Raw genomic sequence first — 17,415 nt, 5'->3', positions numbered from 1 at the left:
GGATAAAGCCAGGAGTGTGAGGCTGGGGAGCAGTACTGTCCCAGGGGGCAAAGTGGCAGCAGATGCTGAGGGCAGTCCCAGCAGGGTGTCAGAGCTGCTGGGCCCGATTTATCAAATTTGCACTTTCCAAAACAATATGCGAACCAAAACACAGCCTTCCTTTGACAGTCACACTTCTCCAAATTTTGCGCTGCCGTTCTCAAACCCAGCCATGTTTACAAAATTCCATATATTAGGTGCAAGTGTGCACAAAATGAATATACGGGTGAAAATAACATACAAAAAAGCATTATATGAGGATAAATTGCTTGCAAAAACATGTACATTAGTCAAAACTGCATACAAAAATGTATTAGGAGCCATTTGCACTAAAATGCTAAAGGATTTTTTAAAAACAACTGCAAATTGCTGCAGAAATGTGGAGAAGTGAATTTAAGATTACAAAAATGAGCACCAGAGAGAACTGACAGATAATTCTGCCCCTAGTTGCTGGCGCCTAGTCTGACCACACTGGTGGGGGAAACTGGGGGGGGAAATTGAGTGCCTAAGGCAAAGAAGTCATCTCTGCTCCTCTTCCCATGTTCAGTACTCAATAAATGAAGTATTTATTGCCTTTTAAAGCTAGCCCTCAACCTGCAGCCTTTCGTTTGCCCAGCCCTCCAAGTGATTCCAAGAACGGCTCCTCCTTTGCTTTAGGCTGGCAACCCTTCCGGGCTTTTGGCAACTCTGCAGGGCTTCCTTCTGAGTAAACGTGCACAGGGCCACCGGTGCCTGTCATCTTCCATATTCCGTACGCTATCCCACGTGTACTTGGAAAATGTCCTCAGTATTCACTGACTCCCAGGAACGTGTGCGCAGGATTGCATTGCAGCCTGTTCCTGTAACTATTTCTATCGGAAGTTGAGACCCGCTAAAGGCAATCAGGCTCGCGCCCAAAGAAGGCTGCATCCTTCCCTTTGCGCACTGACCGACCAGCAAGCGGAAGAAAAACGCGGCGGATTTACTTCCAAGCCCGCTCGTGGCTCTCTATCGGATGCCCCCATCGACCGCCCCCCGCCCGCTTCTCCCCGGCGCGCTCGCCGGCTGGAGCCCTGACGGAACAAGTAAGGGGCGGAGGGGGCGCGCGCCCGAGCGCGTGCGTGGCGGGGAGGGAGGCCCGAAAGCTAGCAGATGCCGCCGCGCACCTCGGGCGGGCGCAGAAGTCGCAGCCGCTGCAGCCGCGCGGCCACCGCAAGGGCGAGTTTCCGCGGCGGGAGCATCGAGGTGAAGGGGCGGGTGCCTAGGTGAGCCTCCCACGCCGTGCCCTCTGATTCGGATTCAGCGCTCTGACTGACGCGGAACCGGAGACCCCAGGCACGGGCTCCTCGGCAGCGTGCGTGCGTTGGGGGTTACTCGGGAGGAATATCCTCTCCTGGTGAAAAGGGGCGGAGGTGAAATAATCGGGACTCTGCGCCTCCCTAAAAAAAGGCAGAAAACGGAGGGTTCGGGTTAAGGCTGCAGTCCCAAGAACACGCGGGGGAGTAAGCCCCACATAACTCGGTGGGCTTACTCCCGAGTAAATGTATATGTGAGGGCAGTCCTGCAAAGGCTGCGCTCTTGGGCATACTTACTTGGGAGGCAGAAACATGAACAACATCGGGCTGCATACCCTGTGATGATCCGCAACAAAGCTTCTTTTGCTCGGAAGAAGCCCCAGTGGGAGCTAATTTCCAGGGAAGCGTGTACAGGATTACAATCCGATCCTCGCGTGTTTGCTCAAGTTCAGGGAGGCTCTACTCTCAAGTAAGGCTGCACTCCTGCGCATGCTTGCACGGTGCAGGGGAATACTGGTATCGGTGGAAGAGCAGGGACTGCTGGTGGGTGCCGGAATGAAAAACGCAGTGGTGGGACTAGATGTCCCCTGCAGCTCTGTTTGAAGTCCATTGTTCCACTCTTGCAGCCTGGGCTCTGAGAGAATATTCTCCTTTAACCGAACCCTTTGTAATGGGTGGCAATTGTGTGGAATTTTCAGTGCACATTTACTGTACCCCCATGGGCTGTGGGTTGTGATCCCCCCAGTGACTGTGCGTTGGAAACCTGAGAGTATTTAGTTCAAGGCTGCAATGCATGTGTGGTGTTAAATAAATTCAAACTGGATTTGGAGGGGGGGTCACTGGCTGATGACTTTTACCTATGATCACTTAACACTGAAACATGCACAGGAGTAAAAAGGGGAAGGCAAGGGATTTGATTATCTGCCCCCCCCTCCTTCTCCCTCCCGAACTGGTGTCTCTAGCAGGCTGCTCAAGAACTCTAAACTGTGCTTGAGTTTCATAATTTTTCCTAGGTCACTCTTAATATAAACTGCTTTTCCCTAGGTCAACTTTATATAAACTCTCCCTGGACGCTTCCAGACAACCTGTTTATTGAGCATTCATCCTGATTTGTTTGCAAGGAGATTAGACAATGCCTACTATTTAATGAGCGTTCACTCTGACTTGATTGTGGGGAGGTTAAACAAGATTTCATTAAAGCAAGTGCTATCCAAATTTTTTTTAGTGCATTTTCCCTCTACTTTCCTAATAGCAAGAAGTCTGATCTTTTGGGGAAGCAGGTTTGTTGTGCAAGACCTCCAAATCGGCTTTAAATGCACAACCAGAATTTGCTGGTACGTTATTGAAACCTGCCCCAAAATATCAACAGTCTGGAAGCATCCCCTTAGTCGCACTGGTCAGCCCACAGAATTTGTTATTCACTGCAGTTTTACATGTCTCTGTCTTACAGGGAGACCTCTTGAGTGGCTGTGTAGCAAGCTACTTATCTACAAGGAATTTCTTAGTTGAGCATGCTCTGAGGCTAGTTTAAGTTAATTAGTGTCTTAAACGCACTTGCTGGAGGTAAAGTTAGCAGGGTGGTAGTTTGTCTCTTAAAAAAAACCCAGGAGACTAGCTTTTAGATGGAATATTTTCAGTTACAACTTTGGAACTGAAAATTTGAGTGTAGAGGCACTTGGTAAAACTGAATTTTTATTAAGTAAACTTGAACCTGCTTTATAACATTTTTAGGCTGTTGCATTAGATTGACAGTGGCTATGCAAGATTTCAGGGCCATTCTACGAATTAGAAAGTAGGAAGAAGGGATTTGTGGTAGTGTGTGCAATTTACAGGAATTGCAGCCAATTCTCGCTCTCTGTGATGTGGATGTTTATCACATTCACGCATTAAACATACCATGTGAAGTAACCTGGCAGGGGTTGGTTTTTCTTTCTTGCTATTTGAGATCCTATTGACTAAAGTCACATCCACAACTTCCATGTAAAGCACATTTACACCACTTTAAGAGTCATGGCTTCCTCCAGAGAATCCTAAGAACTATAGCTTACCCCTCATAGTGCTACAATTCCAAGGACCCTTAACAAGCTGCAATTCTCAGGACTCTTTGGGGGAAGCCACGACTGTTAAAGTGGTTTAAATGTGCTTTAAATGTATGGTGGGGATATAACATGTGTCTAGGACATCCCTCATGAACCACAGGCAGGATATTTTCATGCCACTGCTAAGAAATGGATTAGGAGTTTGTATTCACCTGTCCTCTTTCTGAACTCTTTTGTATACCCAGCTATTTAATCTGCACCATATGGGTACACTTTTGTTTCTAGGTGAAGACATTAATTTGCACAGTTTCTTCACTGGCTGTGCCCTCTTTTTAAAGATACTGGAAGCTACTGGGAGCTGGTTGCTGACGTGAACTGTTAATACATAATGGGCAGTTATGCACTTTGCTTTTCCATAGTCATCAGTGAGGACATTCTCCCATTTTCCCCTGTAAGGCTCCTATGCTGTGGCTGTGTGTGCGCACGCAGGTGTGTGATGTCCATTCTCATCTTGGTGGAGAGAGTGAAGAGATAAGCCTGCCCTTCCCTTGTCATTCACAGTGAGAATTGGGCTCCCCTCCCCCTGTAATTAATTAAAAAGAAGATATGCAGCTTCTAGTTCCATATTTAAGCTTACATCTTAGGAGACGGCTGCTTGAAACATCACCCAGAATATAAGTTAGGTGCGGTAACATCTCCTCTTTTGCTCTGTTGCAGCTGTCTGCATTCTAATTAATAATGCCGGTGATTGAATCTGGGGCATTGTGCTTGCAAAGCATACGGTCCGCCGCTTTATGTTGCACTTCTCAAATTCACACCTCGCACATTATGGAGGAACTAACCTGTTAGTCCAGCCGCTTGTTTTTACTAAAGGATTGTATTTCCTTGTTAAATGCATATTTGTTGGAGTGTTCTCACAATCTTTGAGTTAGCCTGTCTCTCTTCCCCTCCAGGCTATTGAACTTGGGGCATTCCTTGAAACAGTGATTACAGTCTCTGCTCTGTGCTTAAGAGTGGGGTCAGTTCATACATTTCCTGCTCTCTACGCACCCTAATTGTATAAGCAAACGTCTCAGTTTAAGCACAATACTAATGGACAAGTCGTAATGTGAACTTCAACAATATGACAATGATTTTAAGTTCTTAAAATCATTGTCGCAATGATGAGGTGTCAGTTGTTTTGCTGCTGGCTGACCCCCAATAGTCCATGAGATACACCAGATCTCCCCATATTACTTCATTATCCAGTTTCAGTGCCATCTCAGTTTTCCCAACTGTAAGCTCCTTGGAGAGCAGTAATCTGCCTGCGATTAGCATACCAGTTAGTTGACCAGACAAGCGTTGTCAAGTGACCACCTCTTATTCAACCATTGTCAAATATTCCACAATGCCAAGAATGCTACAGTGTTGTTGGCAGCTTTTTAATTTTGTTATGGTGCCATTTGTTAGCAATGGCAGGAGTGAGGGCTGCCCCCCCCCCCGCCTTACAGCAGTCAGGAGGAGAGAAACCTAGCGGCATAACCAAGCCATCTGCTATAACGGCAGACCTCTCCAAACAGATATAGTAGCTTTGCCTAACAATGCTATTATAATGATTCTTTATACATTCAATAAAGACATTTCATTCTTTCCTAGTATGTTATGCTAACTACAAACGCCAGGTACAAACGCAAACTAGTTAAGTGTCAAACCTGTTATTTCTTTTTGTTCTAATATGATTAATGCTTTAAAAATATTTGACCAAATTTTTCTTCACCATTCGGTTGACTGAAACTAATTCTTTACTGCTTAAATGCCCAGTCCTCTTTTCATCAGTCAGACCTGGGAGTTTCAAGTACCCATACAACATAATTCCTCCAGGACACCTAATTGAAACGCAAACTGAAACAGGCAAAGGGATGTCCTTGAATTGCCAGGCCAACTTGAGACTAATAAAGCCTTGTAAAGTAGTTCTCAAAAGTTACTAGCCCATCCATTTTTTACCTAGCCAGTCTGCCTGTCTGTCCATATAAAAAAATTAAGTCATTCTTGCCTGACAGAAAAGAAGTTCCAACTGTCATCCTTGCCTGCCTGTCTGGAGGCATTTCTTACTAGTTGCCATATGGCTCTTTTAGAAGCCCAGACTTACTAGAAAAATTATCCACACAATCTTGCTTGAAAATTTGTTTTCTCCTCAAAGACCTTAGTTTCTCTTCTCCCCTCCACCCCATGTATCGGAAGCTGCCCTTCACAGTTTGCCCTCTTGATGTTTTCTAGGAATATTATGTTGCTTAATAAAGTTTTGTGACTTGCTTCACAGTGCCCTCATGGGGTGTGATTTATAAATAATAACTGGCTTTATTCCAATTAGCAAAATTATAATCCCAAGAATTTTGGAAGCTGACTGAAATGTAAACCAGCTGCCAGTTTGGAGATGGGTGACTCTTGCCTCTGAAGTTAATGTTAGGATTATCACTCCTTTGATGATTATACTGTGCTTTAATAAGCCAATTATGGTGCAACATATTTTATAGAGTGCCTTCCAGTCTTGCATCTTGGAAACCATTTTTGAAAATGTCATCCAACCCTATGCACTGTGTTTTATTCTTCTATAGTGATCTCCAGTAATGTTTGATCACTCAGATGGGAGACTACCAGGTGCTGTTTTTTCCCCCAAACAAGGTTTATTTATTGATTTGATTTGTACCTCAAACCTCAACAAGTTCCCCAGGCTGATTACAAAAAATAAAATTAAAGTTATACACCACAATATAAAACATCAATGTAAAAGCAGTGCTATTTTGCATCCAAGTCCCTGATGTATTCTTTTCAAGGCTAAATTTGCTCCTCATACGCAGGCTTGAGTTTCATTGAGCAGGCCTGGGAAGAGATTTTGTTAGTTCAAGTTGCATTTTTTGTGTGATTTCTTCGTCTGCATCTTTATTAAGCTATTCTAGCTATCTGCTCTTTGAGTAACTGCTCATGGAGTGAATCATGTACATGCTTATCTAGGAGGAAGTAAATCGTCAAATTGAACTAATTGAGACTTGCTTCTGAGTACACGTTTATGTATTTATTTATTTGGTTTGTTAGTTGCTTGTTACCCAGAGGTCTTCAAGTAACTTTCAACATTGCTAAAAGCACAAATAAATATATCATACAATAAAAACAAAACAACAACTCCAACCCTCATACAGCCACAGGAAGCTTTGGCAGCACACTAACAATGTTAAGAATTGCATAGCTAGGCCCTGAAGATGCTACCACACACCACTTAACACTGATAATAGCTAGTGAAGTGGATTTGGACCTTGGAGTCCCTGACTCAAATCCCCACCCAACCATGCAGCTCACTTAGAAGGGTTAGGATTTAATCTATCCATCTATACTGTCCTGAACACCTAGAGGAAAGGCAGGATAAAAATGTTGCAATTATTCCTTAATATGTCTCTACTCTCCCACCCCAATCCATATCTTTTTTAAAAAATGGGTATTCTTCTGTTTTATAAAATCTAAATGGCTTACTATCAAGTAAAATAAATGAATGGACAAGCTGTAGGGCTGGATTCCCTCTGTTCTTCAAAAGCATGAACATGCAAAGTGGAAATTCCTCTTCACTTTGGGAATAACTATCCCTATCATTTTTTGGTATTCATTTCCAGCTATTTCAGGCAGAACTTAAGGGATGCTTAAGCATGCTTACATTTGCTTCCTCCTGGTTATCCTTGCATCTCCCATTCCAACCATCCTATTGTTGAAGTTTAGATTCTGAGCTCCTTGGAGCAGCTATCTAATTCTCTTCTGTTACTCTATAAAATGCTGTGGACACTGAAATTATTGACTGTGATACAAACCCAAGAAGTTCCTACATGTTCAAAAACACATGGACATTACAGCAAAACTGCCAATGGTTTCATTAAATCAGTTTTAATGCATATGCCATGAACTCAATAGGTGGCCTTAGGCAAGCCACTCTCTAGTCAAGGTACCTTTTAAAGTAGATACCTTATCCCAGTCTGCATCTATATTGCAATTGTTTTTAAAGATGTTTTGTTTTAAATATTTTTTATCACTGTTTGCTGCCTTGGGGTGGGATGTACATTTAATAATAGTTCCCACCTCCCATCTGCAATAATGAGGGATAATTATACAGACTGGACTGTTGATTGGATAACAACAAGATATGTGTGTTTAATATTTCAGAGCACCCGTTTTCATATTATGGAATTGAAAGTTGGCAAATTTATGTTCACTCCATAGCTCTGTTTTTTTTTAAGACTTGGTGTGATTCTGCAGCTGCTAACTTCATTCTTGGGTACTGGCTCTCATTTTGTAAAACATGCTTGCTATGCTGTCAGATCTTTTGAAGGTCAATTAATGCCTGTTGGTATGAATCGAATATGCTATGCACCTAGAAATAAGTAACTAAGAAGTACGATTAGTATGCTATATAGAGAACAGTGCAATGTAGATGCAATTTTTGCAGGGGAAAAAGGTAATTCTTACAAAACCACAGGGAAGCTAACATATCAATCCCATTCACAATTAGACACTTTATAGATTAGCATTATATGCTAACAGTACCAGTGCCTAGAATCTTTAATGTATGATATAAGTAAGCCACACAGTGTTGTAAGTGCATGCAGTCCAAGTAATTTCACTGTTCTCCATCCTTCACATGAATAGGTTAAACAAGCCATGATGGGACTACCTCTGAACCTGGGATCATGGTTTATTTCACCCTAAGAGACCACACTCACTAACCAACCTTAAACCATGGCTTGATGTTAGCAACTGACATTTGCTAGGGTGAAACAAACCATAGTCCTGAGTTCGACTATCATGATTTGTTTCCCCTCTGACATGAAGACAGGAGAGAAACAGCAGTTTTGGGCTGCATGCTCAAACATGGAGTAAGTGAGAAGTGGCTTATTGTTGTTTGCTGAGGTACTAACTAAATATTTTGCCAATTAAAATCATTATTTATATAGCAAAATTTACTGTTTCGTTTTTACTGTTACAAAGTAGCCATAGTGTTAACTTCTGGTTCTAAGGACTGATTATTCCACATGCGTTAGTCATACACATTAGAGAACATACTGTTTTTTCTTACAGGTTTATCTTGAGGCTTGGGAAAAGAGAACACCCATTTAATGTCTTGAAAACCTTATTGTCCAAGTAACTGGAGAGCCTGGGTAAGTAGGATGTTTATATAAGCCCAAAATTACTCTGCTTTGTGTGAAGGTTAGGGACTGAATGCTCTGGGTAGATCCTTTCTTTTTTTAAAAAAAAATGTACTCGAGTTTAAATTCCATTTTAAAACAGCCTGGGCTACAGGTATCTTACATTATATGCATATAGACAAAGGCTTGTTTCTTCTAAGTATTTGAGAGCTTAACCTACAGAGCAATCCAAACCCCAGTCCACAGCACTCGAGGGTGTTAGGATGAGGCTGAGGGGTCCTTCCATCAGCGGAAGCTACTGCTGGTGGCATCCATTGCTAGTGGTAGCTGGTGTAAGTAGGGCAGGTTGAGCTGGGCCAGCCAAGGATCCTCTGGATTCTAAGCCAGATAGGTCCAGTCCGCTTCTCTGCTGTGCCAGACTGGAACTGGTGCAGCAAAACTGGTGTTTTTACTGCCCTCCACTTTCTGTTCTGGCCAGCGTGAGTGGCAGGTCTTCAGATGTGGTGGTGCCTCTGCTGCTCTGTTCAGTCTTCCTGCTCCCAGCTGGGAGCTAGGATTGCTCTGATAATACTAAAATAATTAATACTAAAAATAATTCTAAGAGTAGGATTAAAACTAAAAATAATAATTATAATATCAGAGTGGCTGCTTCATAGGCTGCACCTTTGCATACGTAACATTTATGGTTTTTTTGACACAGGAAATATAGTTATAAATAGCCAGTTCCTAACATTCTGTCTGTGTTGTAGTCCGAGAGAGAGGAGAGAGAACACTGGAAACTAGTTTCAGAAAGGAAAAAGGCTGGTAGTGATAAAAATTCTGATGCTGTGGCCAGGCTTTAGAGTGTCCTGCCCTAGGACATTTTGGCCCTCTCCCTGGCAACACTCCAGTCAAGACTGAAGACTTTTTTGTTCAGACAAAGCTTCCTTCCTTGCTTTTAACTGTTCCCTTGCTATCCTTTGGTTTGCTTTTTTTTTTTTTTTTTAAACCGTATCTTTTTAGTCCGGGCACGCCTTCTGATTTGTGTTCTGGTTGTTTGGATTGGACTATGAGCCACCTTGAATGCCTTCTCTTGAAAAAGACAGAAATGTGTTAAATAAAATGTGTGACTTGATAAGGGCCTAACCATATAGGATGCTAATTCTGTTGCTTGCGTTAATCATGTTTTCTTTAATTGCTCCCTCCCATGCTTATAATGTTCATTTGGGGACAGGATGGGGAAGGTTTAATTGTGTTCCCCTCTACCTGACGACAATGAAAATTGCTCCCAACCACTACAGTGCTCACCCTGCATTTATTCCTTTGAGTTCAGCGGAGTCTTGTGTTAGGCAAACTATTAAGAGTGAGGGAGAGCAGACTTGCCTCCAATTATTTTTCTCCTATTGCTTGGTTTGTCAAAATGCCTATGGAAAAGGGAAGTGTGTGTAACTCGCTATTTCTTCTCAGAAGAGATGAGATGTCATTGTTTTAACTAACAAAGGTTACCCAAATATATCAGTTGTCCAAATAACTTTTTGGCAAACTCAAGGTGGATTGCTTGCCAACTTGAGCCTAATTCACCCCACTGTGTATTATGATAGAACTTAAGCCTGCTATTCATGTGCTGTCTTAGAGCTTGCTAATATAAAATGGTTATGGTTGTTAGGCTTGTAGTGATAAGGTTTCCCTTTCTGGGAGCATTTTAGAGAACTTAGGTTGATCCTTTGATCTTTAAATGGTGAACTAGCATAGATAGTTTACCATGTAGAATAGGAATGTGGGGGGAAATCATAGTCTGCTTTGAAAGGAAAATAATAGGACAAATGAACAAGGAAGTTGATTTTGATTCATGATGCTTGTTTCTGTTCCAAAATCTACTTTTAGAGGAAACTTGGCAGAAATTGGAGATCTAGATAGGGACCTGGTGAGACAGAGGGGAACAATACCAGGGCTATTCAGGTTGTTTAGGCTGGCCTGCCTGAACTTTAACTCAAGAACTCCAAGGGTAAGAGGTGTGTGCGATGGACTTTATTTTGGGATGGATGTAAAATAGGAGCAGTGGGTGGCAGTTTTTCTTCCTTATTTGGGGATGTATGTTGGTGCTTAATGATAATTGCTCTTTTTTCTTTTTGAAGAGATCATATGGAGGGGGAGGCAAATGCAGGCAGATATTTACCAGGGAAACCCTATCTGGCTTTGATTCCCTTGTGTATGTCCCCTGAGCCTTACCTGCTGCTACTGTCTTATTTGTTTAATGATACATATATTGAAATTTGATTTTTATAATGGTTTGATTATTTACTTTAAAATGCAAAGTATGTTGTAGTACACTTTAAGGGCTTTTACCCTGAAAAGCAGGATATAAATCTTTTTATAAATATATTCACTAATAGGCCAAAAACCTTGCGGTTTAAGAATGTACCTATAGCCCACAGCTATTTCTATCAAACTTTAAAAAGCAGGGAAATTGGGCAGCTATAGTGAATACACTAGGGGAGCAGGAGACCTGACCTCCTGTCTGAGATATTGGACTGCCCTACAAATTGGTCAAAATGCAAACCCAATTTGGGTTGGTCTTTCATAGTCCAATCCACTTCCTGTGTAGCTTGGAAGAATTTGGTAACATGTGCCTCTGAGCATATGGTGAGTGGTGGCAACACCTGCAATCAGCCCAAATAATAGAAACAAGACATGTGCTGTGCTGATCTTGTTTTAGCAGGGAGGAAGCAACATTACTAAGACAGTTGACATAGTTCAGATAGTCACTTTAAATATGTCTGATTTACTTTGCAATTTTAGTGAAGTTTCCTATAGGAAATCATTTTCTTTTGCTTCTATTTCTGTGAATATGTGGAGTACAGCAACACTTTGCAAAATTTACACTAAAAAAACTCCAAACATAATTGTGGAATAATTGCACTGACTATTCTGTAGAATAGTCTCCAGTGGACATCAGGAGTGTCTCAGTTTGCACAAGATAAAATAGTGGGAGATGAAATATATTCTAGCAAAATTCTAGGTGTGCTCTGTTTTTAATTGATGATGCCCAAGGTTTTTTATCTACTAGTGAATTTCTTTGCTTTTTAATCCAGAAGGTAGGAAATGGATTGATCATTTGCATGCTTATTGAGTTCAGTGGGATTTACTCTCCGGCAATCATGCTTAGGGTAGGTGAAACTGACCACAGGGGATGGGGAAGGGAGGAGCAGGGGGGAGGGGAACGGGCAGGAGGGGGAGGGGAGGAGAAGGGCAGGTTTGATCATTTGCATGTTTATTGAGTTCAGTGGGATTTACTCCTGTGCAATCATGCTTAGGATAGGTAAAACTGACCGAGGGAGGGAGGGATGGCTGGAGTGGGCAGGGAAGGAGGAAGAGGGGAGGGAAGGAGGAAGGGAGAGGAGAGGGGAAAGGCAGGTCTCATCATTTGCATGCTTATTGAGTTCAGTGGGATTTAGTCCTATGTAATCATGGTTAGGATAGGTAAAACTGACCATGGGGGAGGAGCAGGGGGAGGGGAGAGGAGAGGGAAGGACAAAGGGAGGGGATTGGAGGGGGAGGGGTGAAGGAAATGGCAGGGGAGGGCAGGTTTGATCATTTGCATGCTGATTGAGTTGAATGGTATTTACTCCCGTGCAATCATGCTTAAGATAGTTTAAAATGACCATGGGGAGGAGGAGGGGATTGGAGGGGGAGGGGAGGGAATGGGCAAGATGGAGGGGATAGGAGGGAGGAGAAGGGTGGGTGGGTTTGACCAGTTGCATACTTTTTGAGTGCAGTGGGATTTATTTTTGTGCAATCATGTTTGAAAATGGAAATGGACTATCTTCAGGTCGACCCCAACTTATGGCGACCCTATGAATAGGGTTTTCATGGTAAATGGTATTCAGAGGTGGTTTTACCATTGCCTTCCTCTGACTCTGAGAGGCAGTGACTGGCCCAAGGTCACCCAGTCAGCTTCATGGCTGCGTGGGGATTTGAACCCTGGTCTCCCAGATCATAGTCCAACACTGACCTGGGGGAGGGGCAGGGAGGGGAGGAGAAGGGGGAGGGGAGGAGATTGGGTGGGTGGGCGGGCATTGGGCAGAGGCCCGTTTCCTTTCCAAAAGGAAAACAGTGTGAACAATATCATTGCTTTTCAGGGTTTCCCCCACCTTTTTATTCTACAGCAGGCACATGTAGCCTCCCACCCAAATTTAAACCAAAGCTGTCCCTGGCCACATCCACAGCAGGCCTTTATTTCACTTTGGACAGTCAATGCTTCTCTCAAAGAATCCTGGGAAGTGTAGTTAGTGAAGGGTTCTGAGAGTTGCTAGGAGACGCCCTGTTCCTCTCACAGAGCTTCAGTCAGAGTGGCTGACTGTTAAACCACTCTGGCCACTGGAGCTCTCTCAGGGGAATAGGAAGCTCCTTTCAGCAATGTTCACAAACTACACTTCCCAGGATTCTTTGGGGGAAGCCATGACTAAAGTGAAATAAAGGTCAGGTGTGGGTGTTGCCCTCTGATTAGCCAAGCCAAGCAGCTGTGAGTCTGGCTTTTAGAACAGTGACAGTTGGTTCTTACTGAGCATGCCCGACAGTATCATAGGGTTCCAGCCAAAATTTCTTATATTAATTAAAGATCAGCCAGGCATTTTAAAAACCTTTAAACTGCAAAAGATGAAGGTCAGAGTATGGGGCAACGTCAGTAACAGGATTACAGGTACTCTGTGAACATGGCTGATTTTTAATTAATTTCAACTCTCAGAGAGAAAAGTCCAAAAGGCATCTCAGTTTTTTTCTTTCTCTTTAGACTTTGAACTCTCAATTCTTTCTAACTGTTTTGTGTATTGCCTTGAAAATTGAGAGGGTCGTTAAGCAAGCGTTTCTGAGTTCAGGACTATAAGTTTTGGAAGCTTTTGTTTTTAAATGAGCTTATGGGAAGGATCAGAATGGCATGGGGGTGTTTTCAATTTAACATTGTGGAATGTGAAAAATCCATGCTGGCTGTAGTATACAGCCACTTTTGTGGCTGTATAATAAAATATTTATAAGCACATGGTTGCATTTCACCATTCGTAGTCAGGTTGGCAGCTCAGTCTGAAAATTCAAACTACCAATCTAAAGATTGCTTCCCCGTCAAGCACCTATTTTTTTCCATGTGAGGCTGTGCATTCATTTAACAAATTAATGTGAAGCTAAAGTGACATACCCATACTAGTTTCAGTGTGAAACTAATGTGTAAACCAACTTGGATGAGAAAACTAGTGTGGAGAGTTTCATTTTAGTTTTTACATCAGTTTCACGTAAGAGTCATTCCTTGGCAAATGGAGGCATTTTCCGGAACACATGGCACAAAGTTCAAAGGGTTGGGGGAACTAAGACTCTCCAGTCTCAAGTTCAATGTCTATAAGAACTTTCCAAAAGTCAAATGTTTCCCCTTTGTCCATTCTGTGTGACATCTAATAGGTCTGATGCCCTGCAGTGGTAGCAGAATGCTTGCAAATTTCATGACATTTGCATGAAAAACGTAGTAGTCATGATCAGGAGAAATGCAGCTGGACCTCTGATTTAAACAAATGGGAAGATTATTTATCATTCTGTTTGTTTATATCATAAATAAAGGATGTGTGTCTTTATACTGCCTGTAAAATGGGTTCCCTTTGTCCAGTCTGCCTGACGTGCAGGTATGATCCTTACAAAGTCTGTAAATATTATGTCATTGGGGGGGGGGGGAACATAAACGTTATAGGCAGCTGAAGGCAGACTGAGTTGGTGTTGAAAATGGTGAGAAACATGAAGATAAATGTGAAATAAAATTAATGCAAATGAAACTAAGGTAACCTAAAATGTTCAAGTGTACAGGCTTGTAAAATGAAGGCACAAACAAAGACATTGTCTCTTCCCCACCTGCCCCCCTGGGTCAATAGCAGTGGTGACTTTGGCAAAGCCCTCTGTGCCTTACCTCAGTTGCCCACTTCGACTTGCCTGTGCTTTGGTTTTTGCAGAGGGCTGAGCAGCTGATAGCAGCTATTCACAGCAGCTGCCCTTTCAGCCCTTGTCAGTTCAAAACAATTGTGATCCATGATAACATTAGTTCCTCGACAGGGTTTTGTTCTGTTGACCATTGCAAAATGTTTGGAAAATGTGTTTCCTATAAGGTATGACTGAGTGTTGAGGGCATTTGGAGAGTCCTGTCCTGTCTCTGTATGATGTTTATAATGATGATGTTTTGTTACTTAAAAATTCAGTAGTTTCATGATCTAATCACTGTATTATTTTTGGTAAAACTACTTTTATGATCCACCTGGATTGAGGTTTTCTGATTGCAAAAATATTGTAAGGGCACTACATAAATGCCTTTTTATTGGGGGGGGGAAATGGTGTTGTGCCAGCTTTGGTTTTTGAAAAAATGCAGCAAGGTGAAAGAAATATGCACCTAAACCTGGAATTTAAATCAATAGGCTGCCTTCAGTGCTAATTGTTCAGAATATAGGACCTTTGCCACTTGTATTTGTCTTGAATTTGAGTAGGCCATTTATTGAAATGGTTCTTGAACACCTTTCCATATATTGCATTTCTAAGGTGTACCCTAAAAGTGTAATAGAGTGTGATGTGTTAAAACATGTGCCTGCACATATGGCTCCAGGTCCTTGCTGAGTAGAGACTCACTAGCAAACTTGAGTTTACTTCCAATGTGGAAATTGCTATACTGAATAGCACTTGGTCAGTAAAGGACAGTAATTTGTTTGTGTGCAGAACTGCTGTCTATTGCAGTGGTTTTCAGATAGAAATCTGGACACCCCCCACCCCCCCAGAAGCTTATGAAAAACTCTTCACAGTGATGGTAGACATTCTCCCCTGAAAACTAGCTTGACTACTGCAACTGATTTGAACTTTGGAATTCATAGCGTAGGGAGTGTCAGGTGCATTTTACCTGCAGTTTACACGGGTAGAAACGAGTGCCCTAAACTACAGCCCAGATATTCAAGGTAATGTTTACATGTGGTAAACAAATTAGTGTGGAAAGGGTTGAAAGCCACTCCTCTAATATAATGGGATGCATATTATTTGAAGTGTCAGAATGGCTGTCTCTGTGGTTTCCTTTTTTATTTTTTTGGCCAGGCCAATACACATCTGGAAGCAGAACCACAGATGACAAAAACAGAGGCACTGTTGTTTTCAACAGCACATGCCCGTGGATCTGTATGTAATGAAAGATTCACTCCCGAATAAAGTCAGGCTTTGCTGTTAGACTTCAAGAATGGGAAGTACTACTTTTAATTTTCATTCAGTTCTTCTTCTGCAGAGAATCGGTGTTGCATAAAAATTATGAGCAGTTTTTCTCCCCCGATAGAAAGTGCTGACTTTTAATGATGTGTAGGAACACATCTATTCCGCTTGTTTAGCTTTCCAACATGGTAACATGTGTTACAATTTTACAGGAGATTGCATGTGTTTCACACTGTTATGCTTCTTTATGGGGCGAGATGACACTTATTAAACAGCTGTTTTCTCTCATTGCCAGAGATGGAGCACTAACTGAATCTTGTGAAGAGCTGCCAAAAAGCCTTTGGAAGCAAGTGCACGTTCTGGAGTGAGCAAAGAACTGAGCAGACTGTCTTGTTTTGCTTGACAGATCTTGCTGCTAAATATATATGTGCTGAAGATCTTATCTCCCCTCACACACCTCATTTTATGCATTTTGGCCAGTCATGGCTGGGGAACTGTATCTACTGCTCCTTTTATTGTTTTGTGGGAGAACGATTTCCAAAGTGCAGCCTTTATATCAACTGCCTTCTGAAACTCTGGATTTTGGGTTTGTCCCTGCAAAGACTTATGATACCAGTACATACCACGAACCTGGAGCAATAGGGATTCTGTTTCGAACAGTCCATGCATTCCTCTACTTAGTACAGCCAAATTATTTTCCTCAAGGTAAGTGATACTGAACTGTCCTAAAGCATGTGTGTTGGTTGAGAGCTACAGTACGATCCCCAGAGATTTCTGGGAAGAGGGACTGACTGTTAAACCGCTCTGTCAATTGTGGCTCTGTGAGGAGAATAGGAGTCTCCTAACAGCTGTCAGCACCCTTCACAAACAACGCTTCCCAGGATTCTTTGGGGGAACCCATGACTGTTTACAGTGGAATAAACGTATGGTGTGGATGTGGTTTGACATGGCAACTCTATCACAAACAGTAGTTTGTTACTGTGTGTCTTGTGAAATGTACTGTGTCAACTCTTCTAAATGGGCTGGTGTTGCAGTTACCTCTGAAGAGTAATAACAAAATGACCACAGATTAGATGAAAAAACTTGCAAAGGCAATGCAGACAGCCCAAGAAATCAACAATTTAGAAAAAAATATCTGGATGCTTTGTAAAAAGTGAACAAAGGATTGGAGTAGGGCTAGAGTGGAAGTGCACTTACTCTATTGCTACTTTTTCTTGTGTATTTCTAAATATGCAGATGAAGGCAGTGTGTGTTAAATTTCCTGAACTAGGGGAGCTCCGCTGTGGAGGGGATACATAGAGGGTTGTATTCAATGTATTTCTCCTGTGCGATGGAGAGTTCTCCCACTCTTCTCCCCCTGTGTGCCCTAAATCTGTTCTGGGGTTTCTCTCAACCCTCTGAAACAGATCTGGGGATGGCATGGGACGTGCACATGGGGAGAGGAAAGTGGGGGGGGGAAGTCCCATTGTGCTAGCAGTAATCCTTGGACTTGTGCAATTATTTAGTTGAATACCCCCCAAGATTCTTGTCCACAGGTGTGAATATTTTTAAATAAGACTTACTACACTAATGATCGATTGGAAGTCTATTCTAGAGTGCAAATTCTAACAGCTTTCACCATACTTCAAATGTTACAATTGTCTGCACCATTTTATTCTCCGCTTGGGGTTCCCAGTGATCTTCCGTCCAAGTTACTAACCATGTTCATATCTG

General features: G+C 42.4%; 1 protein-coding gene across 12 annotated transcripts in view; it reads left to right on the top strand.

Annotated features, from left to right (window-relative positions):
- Window positions 1-901: 901 nt before the first annotated feature.
- The window catches only part of PROM1 (prominin 1), a 159,094-nt gene continuing 142,580 nt past the window's right edge, over window positions 902-17,415 (top strand). For 9 of the 12 annotated variants that reach the window (XM_061585455.1, XM_061585457.1, XM_061585458.1 and 6 more), the window contains exons 1-3: window positions 1,111-1,283; window positions 8,447-8,526; window positions 15,998-16,407. In XM_061585455.1, the coding sequence (XP_061441439.1) occupies window positions 16,185-16,407 (223 nt within the window). In that variant the 5' untranslated portion in view covers window positions 1,111-1,283; window positions 8,447-8,526; window positions 15,998-16,184. The other 3 variants (XM_061585449.1, XM_061585448.1, XM_061585450.1) reach the window with 3 other exon arrangements.

This window comes from Rhineura floridana, chromosome 9, assembly GCF_030035675.1.
Source record: "Rhineura floridana isolate rRhiFlo1 chromosome 9, rRhiFlo1.hap2, whole genome shotgun sequence".
Lineage (NCBI taxonomy): Eukaryota > Metazoa > Chordata > Lepidosauria > Squamata > Rhineuridae > Rhineura > Rhineura floridana.
The sequence above is the reverse complement of the archived record's forward strand: the minus strand, read 5'-3'. Positions and strand labels throughout refer to the sequence as shown.